We start from the raw sequence: 17,861 nt of genomic DNA, 5'->3' as shown, positions 1-17,861 counted from the left end.
CACATATTGTATGATTCTCTTTATATGTGACGTCCAGAATAAGCAAATCTCTAGAGACAGAAAGCAGATTAGTGGCTGGGGGCTGGGAGAAACGGACAATGACTGCTAATGGGTACAGAGATTCTTTGGGGGGTGATGAAAATGTTTTGCAATAGATAGTGGTGACAGTTGCATGACTTTATGAATATACTAAAACTCATGGAGTTGTGCACTATAAAGGGATTATTTACATGGTATATGAATTATACAATTTTAAAAATTAGATATTAAAAGAACACAAAAGACAATGGTTTATTACTTTTCACAATTCTCGGAGTTAACTGGGCAGGCTTTCTTCTTTCATATAGCTAGGATCACTCATGTGACTGTATTTAGCTGGTAGCTGGGCTGGACTGGATGATTCAAGGAGGCCTCATTCATATGTCTGGAACCTTGGTGCTGGCTGTCAGCTGCAACACCTTGGTTCTCCTCCACATCTTCTCTCTCTCTTTCTCTCTCTGTCTCTGTCTCTAGCAGAACAATCTGAGCCTCCTTACAGCATGGCAGCTGAGCTCCAAGAGAGAGAAATGGAAGTTGTCATGCCTTTTAAGGGCCAGGCCCAGAACTACCTCCGCATCCCTTGTGCTGCATTCTATTGGTCAGAGCACAAGGCCAACCCAGACTCAAGGGAAGGAGAACTTGACACGACCTTTCTTCACCCCCCCAGCTTTACTGAGGTATGATTGAACAAATAAAAAGTGCATATATTTAGGGTATGCAATGTGATGTCTTGATATACATATACATTGTGAAATCATTACCACAACCAAGCTAATTAACATATCAATCACCTCACGTAGTTACCATTTTCTGTTTGTTTGTTTGCTTTGAAAAAGGGTCCTTCTGGTCTGTCAGAGTGACCGATGCCTGTAATCCCAGCACTTTAGGAAGCTGAGGCAGGTGGATCACTTGAGGTCAAGAGTCCGACACAAGTCTGGCCAATATGGTGAAACCCTGTCTCTACTAAAAATACAAAAATTAGCCGGGTATGGTGGCTCATGCTTGTAATCACAGCTACTTGGGAGGCTGAGGCAGGAGAATTGCTTGAACCTGGGAGGCAGAGGTTGCAGTGAGCCGAGATCACACTACTGCACTCCAGCCTGGGCAACAGAGGGAGGCTCCATCTCAAAAAAAAAAAAAAAAAAAAAAGCAAAAGAAAAAGGGTCTTTCTCTGTCACCCAAGCTAGAGTGCAAAGTGCAGTGGCATGATCACAGTTCACTGCAGCCTCCCAAGCTCAAGTCATCCCCTCATATCAGCCTCCTGAGTAGCTGGGACTACAGGCGTGCACCACAACACCCAGCTAATTTTTAAAATTTTTGTAGAGACAGGGTCTCACTGTGGTGCCCAGGCTGGTCTCAAACTCCTGGGTTCAACTGATCCTCCCACCTCTGCCTCCCAAAGTGCTAGGACTATAGGCATGAGCCACTGCACCTGGCCCGTGTGTGCGTGTGTGTGTGTGTGCGTGTGTGTTGTGAGAACACTTGAGGCCTACTCTCCTAGCAAATTTCAAGTACAGAAGGACTTTTAAAAGTTCATGCAGGCCCAGCGCGATGGCTCACACCTGTAATCCTGGCATTTTGGGAGGCCGAGGCAGGTGGATCGCCTGTGGTCAGGAGTTTGAGACCAGCCTGGCCAGCATAGTGAAACCCCATCTCTACTAAAAATACAAAAAATTAGCTGGACATGGTGGTGGGTGCCTGTAATCCCAGCTACTTGGGAGGCTGAGGCAAGAGAATCACTTGAACCCAGGAGGCGTAGGTTGCAGTGAGCTGAGATCAAGACATTCCACTCCAGCCTGGGCAACAATAGCAAAACTTCATATCAAAAAAAAAAAAAAAAGAAAAATCAAATTAAAAAGATAAACTTCATTTCTTAACATAAGCTTCATTGAGTTCAAGACACTTGTAAATGATGATACCAGCCATTTAGTTCATCCCTAAAGAACTGAGGGGCCTGGGAATTTAACCTATGTCAATACATGTCTTTTTTACATTGTTAGCTGAAGAAACATGGGTGCCCTTTAAGATTTTTTTTTAATGGAGTCTCCCTCTGTTGCCCAGGCTGGAGCGCAGGGGCATGATCTCAGCTCACTGCAACCTCCACCTTCCAGGTTCAAGTCATTTTCATGCCTCAGCCTCCGGAGTAGTTGGGATTACAGGTGTGCACCACCACACCTGGCTTATTTTTAGTAGGAAGAGGGTTTCACCAAGTTGGCCAAGCTAGTCTCAAATTTCTGACCTCAAGTGATCTGCCTGCCTCAGCCTTAAGGTTAGAAAAAAATAAATAAGTCAGAAGAAGGCAAATCATGACTGTAAGGTGGATGCCTAATGATTTCCCATCGAAACTCTCAAAAATTGCCCTGTTTGATGAGAGGAATGAGCAGGAGCGTTGTTGTGGTAGAGAAAGACTCTCTAATAAAGCTTTCCTGTGTGGTTGTTTCTTTTCTTTTGTTTGTTTGTTTGTTTGTTTTGTTTTGTTTTGAGATGGAGTCTCACTCTGTCGCCAGGCTGGAGTGCAGTGGCGTGATCTCGGCTCACTGCAACCTCCGCCTCCCTAGTTCAAGCGATTCTCCTGCCTCAACCTCCCAAGTAGCTGGGATTACAGGCACACGCCACCACACCCAGTTAACTTTTGTATTTTTTTAGTAGAGACAGGGTTTCACCATATTGGCCAGGATGGTCTTGATCTCCTGACCTCGTGATCTACCCACCTCGGCCTTCCAAAGTGCTGGGATTACAGGCGTGAGCCACCGCACCCGGGATTTTTTTTTTTTTCTAAATCTTCAGCTAACTTTCTTAAAACACTCTCATAATAAGCAGATGTTATTATTCTTTGGACTTCCCAGAAAGTCAAGAAGCAAAATGAGTTGAACATCCCCAATAACTGTTGCCATGATCTTTGATCTTGATTGGTGTGCTTTTGCTTTGACTAGACCCCTCCCACCTCTTGGTAGTCATTGCTTTGATTATGCTTTGTCTTCAAAACTATACTGGTAAAGCCATGTTTCATTTTCTGTTACAATTCCTAGAAGAAATGCTTAAGAATTTCGATCCCATTTGTTTAAAATTTCCATTGAAACCTTTGCTTGTCTACAGTTGATCAGCGTGCAACTGTTTGGGAAACTATTTAAGGGAAATTTTGCTCAACTTTAATTTTTTAGTCAGACTTGTGTAAGCTGAACCAATTGAGATGTTTGTGATATTGGCTATTGTTTCTGTTGTTAATTGTCCATCTTACTCTATTATGGCACAAACCAAGATATATTTTTTCCTTGAAAATTGATGTGGATGATCTGCCACTTGGCACTTTGTCTTCAACATTGTCTCATCTATTCTTCTTCTTCTTTTTTTTTTTTTGAGATGGAATCTCACTCTGTCACCCATGCTGGAGTTCAGTGGCACGATCTTGGCTCACTGCAGCTCCACCTCCTGGGTAGGTTCAAGCAATCCCCCTGCCTCAGCCTCCTGAGTAGCTGGGACTATAGGCACGCCCCACCATGCCTGGTTAATTTTCGTATTTTCTCAGTAGAGTCAAGGTTTCATCATTTTAGCCAGGCTGGTCTTGAACTCCTGACCTCAAGTGATCCATCCACCTTGGCCTCCCAAAGTGTTGGGATTATAGGCATGAGCCACTGCACCTGGCCATCTCATCCCTTCTTAAAACGAGTTATGCATTTGTAAACTACTGATTTGGGGGGGGCATTCTCTTTATAAACCTTTTATAAAGGATAAATTATTTCACCATTCTTCCATCCAAGCTTTATCATAAATTTGGTGTTTGTTCTTGCTTCAATTTTAGCAGAATTCCTATTGCTCTGAAAGGGGCTCTTTTCAAACTGATGTCTTATCTTTCTTAGTGCCTCAAACTGGATCCTATTTTGACATGTTATAATAAGTTAGTATGAGTTTATTTTGGTGCAAAAAGAGTTTGAAATCCATGCATAGTTTTTTCATAATACATATTTTCCATGAGCTTTTTGAAGACTCCACATATACATTATTATTATTATTATTATTATTGAGACAGGATCTTGCTTTGTTGCCCAGGCTGGAGTGCAACCTCTGCCTCCTAGGCTCAAGCAATCCTCCCACCTCAGCCTCCCAAGTGGCTGGGACTACAGGTGCGTGCCACCACATCTGGCTAATTTTTGTATTTTTTGTAGAGACTGGGTTTCACTATGTTTCCCAGACTGGTCTCAAACTCCTGGGCTCAAGTGATCCACCTGCCTCAGTTTCCCAAAGTGCTGGGATTATAGGTGTAAATCACCACACCCAACCTTACAATATATTATTATTAACTATAGTCACCATGCTATACATTGGGTTTGACTCAATCTCCTGATGGGTGGGAGGAGCAGCATGTGCATATTGGGATGGTAAGAGTTGTCAACCAAGAAGCTAGACGTAAAAGGTCACATATTATATGATTCTCTGGAGGCAGTCTTCCACAAGCAGTAAGAATCACATATAGGCCAGGCACGGTGGCTAACACCTATAATCCCAGCACTTTGGGAGGCCGAGGTGGGTGTATCCCTTGAGCCCAGGAGTTTGAGAACAGCCTGGGCAACATGGCAAAACCCGGCCTCTACCAAAAATACAAAAAATTAGGCCAGGCGAGGTGGCTCATGTCTGTAATCCTAGCTCTTTGAGAGGCTGAGGTGGGTGGTTCACCTCATGTCAGGAGTTCGACACCAGCCTGGCCAATGTGGTGAACCAAAACAACAAAAATTAGCCAGGCATTGTGGCTTGCACCTGTAATCCCAGCTACTCGGGAGGCTAAGGCAGGAAAATTGCTTGAACCCAGGAGACAGTTGCAGTGAGCCAAGATCATGCCATTGCACTCCAGCCTGGATGACAAGAGAGAAATTCCATCTCAAAATAAATAAATAAATAAATATTTTAAAAATAAAAAAAATTAAAAATAACAAAAATACAAAAAATTAGTCAGGCATGGTGGTGTGCACCTGTAGTCCCAGCTACTTGGGAGGCTAAGGTGGGAGAATCACCTGAAACTGAGAGTTAGAGGCTGGAGTGAGCCATGATTACACCACTGCACTACGGCCTGGGTAACGGAGTGAAACCTGTCTCAAAACACACAAACAAACCTACCAACCACATACAGTCTAAAGTACTGTGAATGGATAGTGGTATCATTATTAGCTAGAGGCAAAGTGACTCACCATAGTTTATGACAGAGCAAAGTCCTACTGAGTTTTTCCAACTCCCACTCCTGAATTAATTCTCTGTCATTGATGTCAGCCTGACTGTGATAAAAGGGAAAGCTGCTGATATTGAAAGTGGAGGGAAGAGAGCCCAAATATCTTCAATATAATAGCAAATCCTAGAGTCTAGAATGTAGTGGTTAAGGTAATAGCCATTTACCAGTCTGGTGGCTTGGGAAAGTGGATTAACATCTGTGCATCAGTTTCCCTATCTATGAAATGGGGGACAAAAACCAACATACATGTGACCACATGTGAGAAAGTGAAAGGGGGACTAAGAAAAAAAAAAAAAAAAATAGTTCTGTTAGTAGAATGTTCCCAACTGGACACAAACAGCACTCACAGAATATGAACAATGTCCATAGACAGTTTCACCATGATCATGTTTTGGACAAGACAGAAACAAGGCCCTCAACAACCATAAAAATGAGAAAACATCCCCTTCTTCTAATATGAGTAATTCTGGGTTTTTTTGTTGTTGTTGAGAAAGAGTCTCGCTCTGTCCCCCAGGCTGGAGTGCAGTGGCGCAATCTTGGCTCACTGCAAGCTCCGCCTCCCGGGTTCACGCCATTCTCCTGCCTCAGCCTCCTGAGTAGCTGGGACTACAGGCGCCCGCCACAGCGCCCAGCTAATTTTTTGTATTTTTTAGTAGAGATGGGGTTTCACTGTGGTCTTGATCTCCTGACCTTGTGATCCGCCCGCCTCGGCCTCCCAAAGTGCTGGGATTACAGGCGTGAGCCACCAAGCCCGGCCTGTTTTTTTTGTTTGTTTGTTTGTTTGTTTTTTACCAGTGACAGCTGTAGCTTGCTTTGTTCCTCCTTCTGTTTAGATAAAACCAAGACTGAATTGCCTGTTTCCTGACAGCATCCAATTCAAATTTGGCCTCCTACTTTCCCAATCCCGTTAGCATAAGCCCAAATTCTATAGGAAGTTCCTCCTAATTCCTTCTCATTAAGAGGCTCCCTACTACACTTCAGGTGTGCATTTTTATTATTTTTAATTATTTATTTATTATTATGTATATATTTATTTTTGAGATGGAGTTTTGCTTTTGCTGGCCAGGCTGCAGTGCAATGGCACGACCTCAGCTCACTGCAACCTCCACCTGCCGGGTTCAAGCAATTCTTCTGCCTCAGCCTCCCAAGTAGCTGGAATTACAGGCACCCGTCACACTGTCCAGTTAATTTTTGTATTTTTTTGAGTAGAGGTGGGGTTTCACCATGTTGACCAGGTTAGTCTCAAACTCCTAACCTCAGGTAATCTGCCTGCCTCGGCCTCCCATAGTGCTGGGATTACAGGAGTGAGCCACCGCACCCGGCCAGGTATGCCTTTTTATGGTGGGCACATATTCATCAAAAGTCATACTAGAGTATTCATATTGGCCATATTTGAAATAGATATAATATCCAAATGCCCAACAACAAAATGAATACATAAATTAAGGAACAGTCACATAATGTAACATAATAATATATGTAACAATGAGAAACAAATACAACCTCACTCAACAGTGTGAATGAATCTCATACTATCAAGCAAAAGAAGCTAGATCCTAAAACATATATTGTATAATGTGTATTCATTAAGTGTAAAAGCAGGTGAAACTAATCCATAGTGTTAAATGTCAGCATAATGATTATCTTTGTGGAGAGATGGGAAGAGGCATGAGGGGAACTCCCAGGTACAGGTAAAGCTCTGTCCTTTCTCTGGGTGCTAGTTACATGTATTCGTTAAGTTGATGAAAAGTCAATAAGCTGTACTTATGATTCATGCACTTTTCTTTGTGTATGTTAGCCTGAATTTAAAAGTTTAAGAAAAAACAAATACCTTTTTTTTTTTTTTGAGACAGAGTCTCACTCTGTTGCCCAGGCTGGAGTGCAGTGGGGCGATCTTGGCCCACTGCAATCGCCGCCTCCTGGGTTCAAGCGATTCTCCTGCTTCAGCCTTCCAAGTAGCTGGGATTACAGATGCACACCACCACGCCCGGCTAATTTTTGTATTTTTAGTAGAGACCGGGTTTCACCATGTTGGGCAGGCTGGTCACGAACTCCTGACCTCAAGTGATCCACTGGTCTTGGTCTCCCAGAGTGCTGGGATTGCAGGCATGAGCCGCCGCGCCTGGCCAAAAACAAATACTTTTTTAGAAGAAAGTTTAAAACAAAAGTTTTTTTAAAAAAAGAAAAAAACAGGTATAAACCTGAAAAATCTCCCAATTAACAAAGCTGGGACAATTTTAGCAACAAAATAATGTAGTATTGGAATGTAACCAGTATAAGATAAACATCCATGAGTCCATACTGATACAAATAGCTAAATAAGGGAGAAGAGGCAAATTTCCCTGGGGGAAGATAATTTATGTACATACTCCCCACTGCAGGAGGTTGAGCTTAAATACCCCACCTTCCCACCTTGAGTGTGGGTTGCATTTATTGACTTGGTTCCAAAGTAGTGTGGAAGGGTAGGAGGAGTAACTTCATAGCGGAGAAAACTGGCAAGCACTACCTTAGAAAGGTAATCAAGGTTAACATGATCAGTGATGTCATTTTGAGAGCAGGTACCTTTGATTCTATGTGATGAGAATAGCCAGTCACCTTGTGGTCTTCCTCCTAAACACCCAAAACCCCAGTCTAACCATGTGAAAAACATTGGCCAAACCCAAATTGAGGCACATTCCACCAAATATCCGAGGAGTAACTCTTCAAAACTGTCAAGGTCATCAAAAACAAGGAGAATCTGAGAAACTGCCACAGCCAAAAAGAGCATAAGAAGACATCATGAATAAATGCAATGTGGTGTCCTGGACAGGATCCTGGAACAATAACAAAGAAAGGACATTGAAAGAAAGCTGGTAAATGTGAATAAAATGTGTAGTTTAGTGAGTAATAATGCACCAATCAAACTGGTTTATTGGATGTGATCAACGTACCATAGTAAAATAATTAAGATGTTCATACTAGGAGAAACTAGGTGAGGAGACAGGAACTCTAGGTGTCATCTTTGCAACTTTTCTGCACAACTACAACTATTCTAAAATAAAAAGCGTTTGTTTTTAAACGGGGATCCTCAACAGCGCCTCTCTCACGGGGTTGCAAGAAATCATGAGATAGTACAAACCAAGTGCAGGGCTCAGTGCTTAGCACATAAATGTCAGATATGATTACTGTAATCTTATGTGACATTGAGGGACAAAAGCTCTGACACTTTGGTATTTTAATCAGAATAACCAAAGGACAGAGGTGCTTACGTCCCACCGCATCCGCCCTGCGAACATGCAGAGGTTCCAGCCAGAGTACGTCCGGCCGGGGGCGGGGCGCGGAGGGGACGTCGGCGTGGGGCGGGGCCAGCAGCAGTTCCCACGCCGGCGCTCCAGGCGCGGCAGGCTGCCGCCCCCGGAAGTAGTGGGTACCGGGACGCCGTGGGGCGGAAGCTGTGGATGGCGGGAGGCTGTGGCGCTCTCTGGGTGGGGAAGCTGTTGCTGTTGCTAGACGACGCGAACTAGCGCTCGTCACTTCCTCAGCCAGCCGTCTGCCCACTCCCCAAGCCGGAACCTGAGGGCCCAGAGCCGGGGTAGGCACAGAGTTGTCCTCATAGGTCCAGGACAGCGGCCAGCCCGGCGGCGGGAGTCAGTGCCACGCCACCTGCAGGGAAGAACCCAAGCCGAAGCGGGAAGATGGCTGCAGACAAGCCTGCAGGTAGGACGCCAATGTCCCGAGCAACGAGACGGCGGGACGTGCGGGGCCGGGCGGACCCTGAACTCGGAGGCGCGGGGCCCCGGATGGGGACTCCAGGGCGACTTGAATTTGGGCGTGCATTTCTTTACCCCATCCTCTATCTCGGCTGTCGCTAACATGAGTCTTCGGGCCCCGGGTCCAGTAGTTGTTTTACTCAAGTGCAGTGTGAAGTCGCTGCTGGCCGCCTTTGCCCTGCTCTCCAGAATAACTCCGGCCCAAAAAGCTTAAGTGTATTTTGCCGCTTCGCAGAATTTTCCGCTTCTTCGTGGGAAAAGCAGACAAGAGAAAGTCACCCTGGAGCACACATTTGCCTATATCTCGTGGTTCAGGCTGGGATTCACCTGGGCTGTTCTGGCCACACGTGGCTTCGTCTGGTCATTGACTTCTATGGAATTAACTTTGTAAAAACCACTTTTTTTTTTTCCTTAATAGAGACTGGTGGGGGTCTCGCTCTGTTGCCCAAGCTGATCTCGAACTTCTGGGCCCAAGCGATCCTTCCGCCTCGGCTTCCCAAAGTAAACCACTTATTTAAATAGGCATATTGCCTCTCTACAGTCTATGCTTGTAAAATCTTGGGTTTGGTACCTAATTGCCGTAGTTCCTCGAAATTACTTAATCTCGATGGTTTTCTTTGTGGATTATTGCTCCCATTCCTAGAATCTTCCCCATTAAGGAATATAAAATTATTTCCTGACCGTGTCCGGAATGTTTCCCGCAATAAATTAATATTCTTTGTGGCATCCAGGTTTTATTGGAAAGAACTTAAGTGACAGAATTTAAAAGTGATGGAACTTAAAATTTTTACAGTGAATTTAGTTTAAAATCTCAGTATCCTGTGGATTTTAGTAGGTTCTGATCGCAGTAACTGACAAGTGAACTTCACTTGGAAATTTAAGCCAATTATATTTTAGGTACAGAGGAATAAAAATCGTTAGAGGATCTCTTCAATAATCTTCTAAGAAGAAAAACAACAGAACAAAGACCTAGAGAGGGTATAAGGAATGTGCTGTGAAATTTTGGATAGGCTGATCAGGGAAGGCCTCTGGTGAGATATTTGAGCAGATACCTCAAAGAAGTGAGGGAATGAGCGGATACGGAATGGGGAAAGGTGGATGAGGGAGAGACTATTAGACAGGAAAGAGGCATGGCCTGTCCAAGTCTGGACAAGGGGACCAGCATCCTCCTGATTTTAGAATGGTGTCTGTGTTCCCCACATTTACCATTCCTACTTGCTCATACCATTGCGCTTGCCCGAAATCACCTTGTTAGACCTAAAGCCTATCCAGTTTTCAAATCCTCAGTCATAAAGTCTTCTACTCGTTCATTTATTCATTCGCAACGATTGAGTGTTGAATAATAGATGTGACACACTCCCTGCCTTTGAAGACCTGCTGTTCAGTCTGTTGGAGGAGACGGACATATCCTAGCTGCACTCCTGTTTAGTAAGAGCTGTGTAATGTGTGTAGTTGAAGAATAAGGTCCACAGGGATTAGGAGACTGTTTTATTCGTTGGTTTAAGTTCAGAGGCCATGTTGAAGGAAACTTCCTGCTTAGATACAAGGTTAAATTTGTATAAAATAGATGAATGTTTAGTGTGGCTCCTTTGAATTTCTGCTCATGTCCATCTCAACTGCTGTGTTTCTGGCCTTTGTCTTTTAGTATGATCTATGTCGCACTAAGTAGTCTCACTGGTGTTTGTCTCTTGTCTCTTCCTATCCCATCCATTTTCCTCACTGTCACCCTGCCCCCCCCTTTTTTTTTAATCCCCTAAGGCATTCATTGAATCCTATCATTCCCCTTCCTATGAAGTTTTTAAGACTGTACATGCTTTGGGCATCAAGTCATTCTTTTTATTTAATTTTTATTATATTTTCTTTCTCCTTTTAAGTCCTTTTTTTTTTTTGAGAGTCTCCCTCTGTTGCTCAGGCTGGAGTGCAGTGGCAGGATCTTGGCTCCCTGCGAGCTCTGCCTCCTGGGTTCCCAGGTTCACATGGTCTCCTGCCTCAGCCACCCTAGTAGTGGGACTACAGGCACCCACCACCACGCCTGGCTAATTTTTTTGTATTTTTTAGTGGAGACGGGATTTCACGTGGTAGCCAGGATGGTCTCGATTTCCTGACCTTGTGATCCTCCCGCCTCGCCCTCCCAAAGTACTGGGATTACAGGCGTGAGCCACCGCGTCGGACCGTCCTCACTCTTTAATGTGGTTTGTGAGCATCTTCAAAATCTATTTCCAGCTGGTTTTTCTATATCAACCTACCCAGCTCTTCACATCATAAATTACTGTTGCAAAGCATTGTGCTTTTTGAGCTTCTGAGCCGTAATGTCCTTTCTCTTCTCAGTCTGTTGAACACCATTCATTCAAAGTCTGTCTTACACGCTGCTTCCTCTCTCAGCTCATGAGGTCAGTATCTTTGTCATGGAGGGTCTTGTGTGTGTGTTCTTCATCAGGTAAGAAAAAAGGGTCATGAAAGGACCTAAGATGAGTGATCTGATCACGCTGAGAGTTGTAGATGGTGGATTTAAATGAAGCAAGATGGGAAGCCCAGAGACCACCTAAGACGAGCTAATGTTGTGATATTAATTTATTCAGTAAATATTCACCAATGGCCTGTTTTGCCAGGTACTACTTTAGGAACTGGGCAGGAACAAAACAAAGTCTCTGTTCTGGAGCTTATGTAGTATGAAGGACAGATAAGCATGTAAACAAAATGAAAAATAAGATGATTTCAAGTTGTGATAGATACTCTGAGGAAGGCTGAGTGTGGTGGTTCACGCCTGTAATCCCAGCACTTTGGGAAGCTGAGGAGGGTGGATCACCTGAGGTCAGGAGTTCCAAACCAGCCTGACCAACATGGTGAAACCCCATCTCTACTAAAAATACAAAAATTAGCTGGGCATGCTGGCCCACATCTGTAATCTCAGCTAGTCAGGAGGCTGAGGCAGGAGAATTGCTTGAACCCGGGAGGCATAGGTTGCAGTGAGCCGAGATCGCGCCACTGCACTCCAGGCTGGGTGACAGAGTGAGTCTCTATCTCAAAAAAAAAAAAAAAAAATACTCAGAAGAAAAAAATGAGGAAGAGAGGCTGTCTGCAGTTGCTTACGCCTGTAATCCTAGCACTTTGGGAGGCTGAAGTGGGAGGGTTGCCTGAGGCCAGGAGTTTGAGACAATCCTGGGCAGCATAAGTGAAACCCTGACTCTAAAAAATAAAAAGCCAAACATCGTGGTATGTGCCCATAGTCTCAGCTCCTAGGGAGGCTGAGGTGGGAGGATTGCTTGTACCTAGGAGTTAAAGGCTGCAGTGAGCTATGATCAGGCCACTGTGGGCAACAGAGTGAGACCCTCTCTCAAAAAATAAAATAAAAGGCCGGGCATGGTGGCTCACGCCTGTAATCCCAGCACTTTAGGAGGCCGAGGTAGGCGGATCACAAGGTCAGGAGATCGAGACCATCCTGGCTAACACAGTGAAACCCCTTCTCTACTAAAAATACAAAAAAATTAGCTGGGCGTGGTGGCAGGCACCTGTAGTGCCAGCTACTCAGGAGGCTAAGGCAGGAGCCTGTGAACCCGGGACGCGAAGCTTGCAGTGAGCCAAGATTGCACCACTGCAGTCCAGCCTGGGCGACAGTCAGACTCCATCTCAAAAATAAATAAATAAATACAATAAAAATCAGTAAGAGAGGCCGGGCGCGGTGGCTCACGCCTGTAATCCCAGCACTTTGGGAGGCCGAGGCGGGCGGATCACAAGGTCAGGAGATCGAGACCATGGTGAAACCCCGTCTCTACTAAAAAAAAATAGAAAAAATTAGCCGGGCGCGGCGGGCGCCTGTAGTCCCAGCTACTCGGGAGGCTGAGGCCGGAGAATGGCGTGAACCCGGGAGGCGGAGCTTGCAGTGAGCCGAGATTGCGACACTGCATGCACTCCAGCCTGGGCGACAGAGCGAGACTCCGTCTCAAAAAAAAAAAAAAAAAAAATCAGTAAGAGAGTTGGGCGCAGTGGCTCCGCCTGTAATTCTAGGACTTTGGGAGGCTGAGGTGGGCAGATCACCTGAGGTCAGGAGTTCAAGCAGGCTGGCCAACATGGTGAAACCCTGTCTTGACTTAAAATACAAAAGTAGCTGTATTCCCAGCTACTCGGGAGGCTGAGGCAGGAGAATCACTTGAACCCAGGAGGCAGAGGTTGCAGTGAGCCAAGATCGTGCCATTGCACTCCAGCCTGGGCAACAAGAGCAAAACACCATCTAAAAAAAACGAGAGAGAGAGAGAATAGAGGATGACTGAAAGCAGAAGCCCTATTTTTCAGATAGGTTAGTTAGAGAAGGGCTTTCTTAGAGTTGACGTTTAAACAGAGACGCTAAGGATAAAGAGCCATCTGTGTTGGGAAGAATGATCCAGGTAAGAGGAACAATGCATGTACAAATGTACAGAACCCTCGCTTGGAAAATGTTTAAAGAACATCAGGCTGACCTCTTGAATACAAGCTCCCCAAGGATACAGACTTTTGTCTGTGTTAGTTGTGTTCTAGCTCTAGTCCCTAGAACAATATCTGACAAATAAGAGACAACACATAGTTTCAGGCTGGGCAGAGGTGCTCACACCTGTGGGAGGCTGAGGTGGGAGAATCGCTTGAGGCCAGGAGTTCAAGACCAGCCTAGGCTACATAACCAGACTCGTCTCCATAAAAAATAAAAATTAAATAAAAAATAGCTAGGCATGGTGGCGTGACCCTGAAGTCCTTGCTACTCCAGAGTCTGAGGTGGGAGGGTGGCTTGAGCCCAGGAGTTCAAGGTTGCAGTGAGCTATAATTGGGCCTCTGTACTGTAGCCTTGGTGACAGTGAGACCCTGTCTCAAACAGAGAACAGAACAAAAAAGCCAATACACATAATTTATAACATAGTGAGCAAAGGCAGCATGGCAAGAGATGAAGTCACAGTTGTGTCAGGAGTTGGTGTATGTTGGGCATTATAAGCTATGGAGGGAGTTTGAATTGCCAGTGGAAGTTTTCAACAAGGGCATGATGGTGTGATCTGATTTATATTTAACTGAGCCAGGTGAGGAATGATAGAATTAAGAGTAAGGGGTTTGAAATCAGATAGTTTAGATTCATCCTAGCTGTACTACTTGGTATTTGTGTGACATTGGGCAAATTTCAAGAAGCCTTTTTTTTTAAACTTTAGCTTTCCTGCATGTAGAATGAGAATGATGAAAGTGTCTACCTCACAGGTGTAGTAACAGGTTAAACGATACAATCTCAGGCCCTGAGTTTTTTTGTTTTTTTGTTTTGTTTTGAGACAGGGTCTCACTCTGTCACCCACGTTGGAGTGCAGTGGCACCATCATAGCTCACTGCAGCCACGAACTCCTGGGCTCAAGTGATCCTCTTGCCTTAGACTCTTGAGTAGTTAGGACTACAGGTGTGTACTACCATACCCAGATAATTTTTTTTTTTTTTTTTTTTTTTTGAGACGGAGTCTCGCTCTGTCGCCCAGGCTGGAGTGCAGTGGCGAGATCTCGGCTCACTGCAAGCTCTGTCTCCCAGGTTCATGCCATTCTCCTGCCTCAGCCTCCCGAGTAGTTGGGACTACAGGCGCCCACCACTACGCCCAGCTAATTTTTTTGTATTTTTTGTAGAGATGGAGTTCCACCACGTTAGCCAGGATGGTCTCGATCTCCTGACCTCATGATCCGCCCACCTTGGCTTCCCACAGTGCTGGGATTACAGGCGTGAGCCACTGTGCCTGGCCTGTACCCAGATAATTTTTAAATGTTTTGTAGATACGGGGTATTGCTATTTTGCCTAGACTGGTCTTGAACTCCTGGCCTCAAGCGATCCTCCCAGCAGATCCTGGTGTTTTCTAAATGCTGACTATTATTAGTTTAGGGTAGTGGTAGGATGGGGAGGGGAGGCAAATGGGAGAAATTTTTTTTTTTTTTTTTTTTGAAACAGAGTCTCTCTGTCACCCAGGCTGGAGTGCAATGGCGCGATCTTGGCTCACCGCAACCTCTGCCTCCTAGGTTCAAGCGATTATCCTGCCTCAGCCTCCCTAGTAGCTGGGATTACAGGCATGTGCCACCATGCCTGGCTAATTTTGTACTTTTAGTAGAGACAGGGTTTCTCCATGTTGGTCAGGCTGGTCTCGAACTCCCGACCTCAGGTGATGCGCGCTCACTTTGGCCTCCCAAAGTGCTGGGATTACAGGCATGAGCCACCGCGCCCGGCCAGGAGAAATGTTTAAAGATTAAAATTGGCAGATTTTGGTGACTAATTAGAAAGCCGTGCGCCTTGGGAAAACGTATTAGTTGAGCCTCAGTTTCCACATTCATAAAATGGGGATCCTAATAGCTTTCTATTGTATTTGCTTCACAGGGTTTTTAGCTTGTAAGGTTCACCTGAGGTAAGTTGTATGTTTTAGCCCACATCCTCTGGGAAGCAAAACTCAATTAAGGTGCTACCTTTTTATTTGAAAGATACAAACCTGGGGTAGTGAAAGTAAGGGAGAGAAGGAAGTAAGGCAAAGGAAGACACAGTAGGTTACATCCTTGGCTATTGCTTCACTTTGAGCTGTGAAGAGATAGCAGGTCACTTGCATGTGAGAGTCTTCTGGAGGGATTTTGAGGAGAAACTTAAGAGAGAAAGGAGGGATGATTTATCTGTCTGTTCCTCCTATTTTCGGTTGCCAGCTGGTTAGGACTCACCCCATGGGGAACTAATTTACCTGTGCTTCTGGGTTGCATGCTTTCTCAGTGATGGATCACCCAGCTGATCCCACATCCTGAATTGTATTTCAACCAAATCCTACAGTGAGGGGTGTCTTAGGTTGTAGGTAGGTGCAACAAGCAAAAACAAAGGGGCAGTGGAAGGTTCACAAGGTTTGTGTGTCTATATAGCATGGAAAAGTAATATGAAGCCAGTGTCATTCTTGACCAAGGAAATAAATACCAACAGTGTTTTAGGATTTTTTTTTTTTTTTTTTTTTTTTTTTTTTTGGTACTTTTTAGGGTTATTTGAAAGGAGAAGGTAGCTGGAGTTAGGACACAAAATCCCAAATTTGAAGTTTTCTGAGAATTTGCACTAGGAAGATGGTGATGGTAGTCTCAGTAAGAAAAGATTGATAGCATTATGAAGAAGGGAAAAACAGAACCAGATGAGTAATAAGAAATCAAGACAAGAGTACTTTATGATGTTGGCCGGGCATGGTGGCTCACACCTGTAATCTCAGCACTTTGGGAGGCTGAAGTGGGTGGGTCACCTGAGATCAGGAGTTAGACCAGCCTGGCCAACATGGCGAAACCCCGTCTCTACCAAAAATATAAAAACTTAGGCCAGGCATAGTGGCTCACTTAGGCCCAGCACTTTGGGAGGCCGAGGCAGGCAGATCACGAGGTCAGGAGATCGAGACCATCCTGGCTAACATAGTGAAACCCTGTCTCTACTAAAAATACAAAAAAGCCGGGCATGGTGGCGGGCGCCTGTAGTCCCAGCTACTCGGGAGGCTGAGGCAGGAGAATGGCGTGAACCCGGGAGGCGGAGCTTGCGGTGATCCGAGATCGTGCCATTGCACTCCAGCCTGGGCGACAAAGCGAGACTCCGCCTCAAAAAAAAAAAAAAAAAAAAAAAAGCCAGATGTGGTGGCATGCACCAGTAGTCCCAGCTACTCAGGAGGCTGAGGCAGGAGAATTGCATGAACCCGGGAGGTGGAATTTTCAGTGAGCCGAGATCGTGCCACTGTACTCCAGCCTGGGCAACAGAGTGAGACTCTATCTCAAAAAAAAAAAAAAGAAAAAAGAAAAAAAAAGAAAAGTTTTAAGCCAGGACAACCAGAAAAACTGTAGGAAGAACGAACAAATGAGACTATTTTAAGTCAAGACTATTTTTATTTAGGCCGGGCACTGTGGCTCATGCCTGTAATCCCAACACTTTGGGAGGCCGAGGCAGGTGGATCACCTGAGGTCAGGAGTTCAAGACCAGCCTGGCCAACGTGGTTAAACCCTGTCTCTACTAAAAATACAAAAATTAGCTCGGTGTGGTGATGGGCACCTGTAGTCCCAGCTACTCTGGAAGCTGAGTCAGGAGCATCACTTTAACCCGGAAGGCAGAGTTTGCAGTAAGCCGAGATGGTGCCACCGCACTCTAGCCTGGGTGACAGAGCAAGACTCCAGCTCAAAAAGACTATAAAACCAAATGTAATCCCAGCACTTTGGGAGGCTGAGGTGGGTGGATCACAAGGTCAGGAGATTGAGACCATTCTGGCTAACACGGTGAAACCCTGTCTGTATTAAAAATACAAAAAAAAAATTAGCCAGGTGTGGTGGTGGGCGCCTGTAGTCCCAGCTACTTGGGAGGTTGAGGCAGGAGAATGGCGTGAACCTGGGAGGTGGAGCTTGCAGTGAGCCGAGATTGCACTCCAGCCTGGGGGACAGAGTGAGACTCCATCTCAAAAAAAAAAAAAAAAAAAAAAAAAACGAAAAAAAAAAACCAAATGTATAAGTTTTCTATACCTACCTACCTAGTCTCTCTTTCTACTAACTGGTACCAAGTTTGCCATTCTTCCACACTTTTTCTATTCCTACAAAAGCTCATATTGACTTAAAATACATATTTTAAGTCATCTATATATAATTTACAGAGATGAGTTGAGTATACTACAGGAACACTGTCCTGCCATTTGCTTTCTTCAAGGTCCAGTGAGGAATCTGCATTATTTGGTTTGTTTGTTTGTTTGTTTGTTTTTGAGACAGAGTCTCACCCTGTCACCTAGGCTGGGATGCAGTGGTGCAATCTCGGCTCACTGCAACCTCCGCCTCTCGGTTCAAGCAATTCTCCTGCCCCAGCCTCCCAGGTAACTGGGATTACAGGCGTGCACTACG

General features: G+C 45.0%; 2 protein-coding genes across 3 annotated transcripts in view; one reads left to right on the top strand and one right to left on the bottom strand.

Moving 5' to 3' along the window:
• The window catches only part of DYNC1LI1 (dynein cytoplasmic 1 light intermediate chain 1), a 354,482-nt gene that overhangs the window by 155,275 nt on the left and 181,346 nt on the right, over positions 1 to 17,861 (bottom strand). The gene's annotated exons all lie outside the window — the stretch shown is intronic.
• The window catches only part of CNOT10 (CCR4-NOT transcription complex subunit 10), a 98,830-nt gene continuing 89,578 nt past the window's right edge, over positions 8,610 to 17,861 (top strand). The window contains exon 1 of one of the 2 annotated variants that reach the window (XM_050779381.1): positions 8,610 to 8,953. In XM_050779381.1, the coding sequence (XP_050635338.1) occupies positions 8,932 to 8,953 (22 nt within the window). In that variant the 5' untranslated portion in view covers positions 8,610 to 8,931. The remainder of the gene's footprint in view (positions 8,954 to 17,861) is intronic. The other variant, XM_050779380.1, reaches the window with a different exon arrangement.

Source organism: Macaca thibetana, chromosome 2 (assembly GCF_024542745.1).
Source record: "Macaca thibetana thibetana isolate TM-01 chromosome 2, ASM2454274v1, whole genome shotgun sequence".
NCBI lineage: Eukaryota > Metazoa > Chordata > Mammalia > Primates > Cercopithecidae > Macaca > Macaca thibetana.
This window is presented reverse-complemented; position numbering and strand designations above follow the sequence as displayed.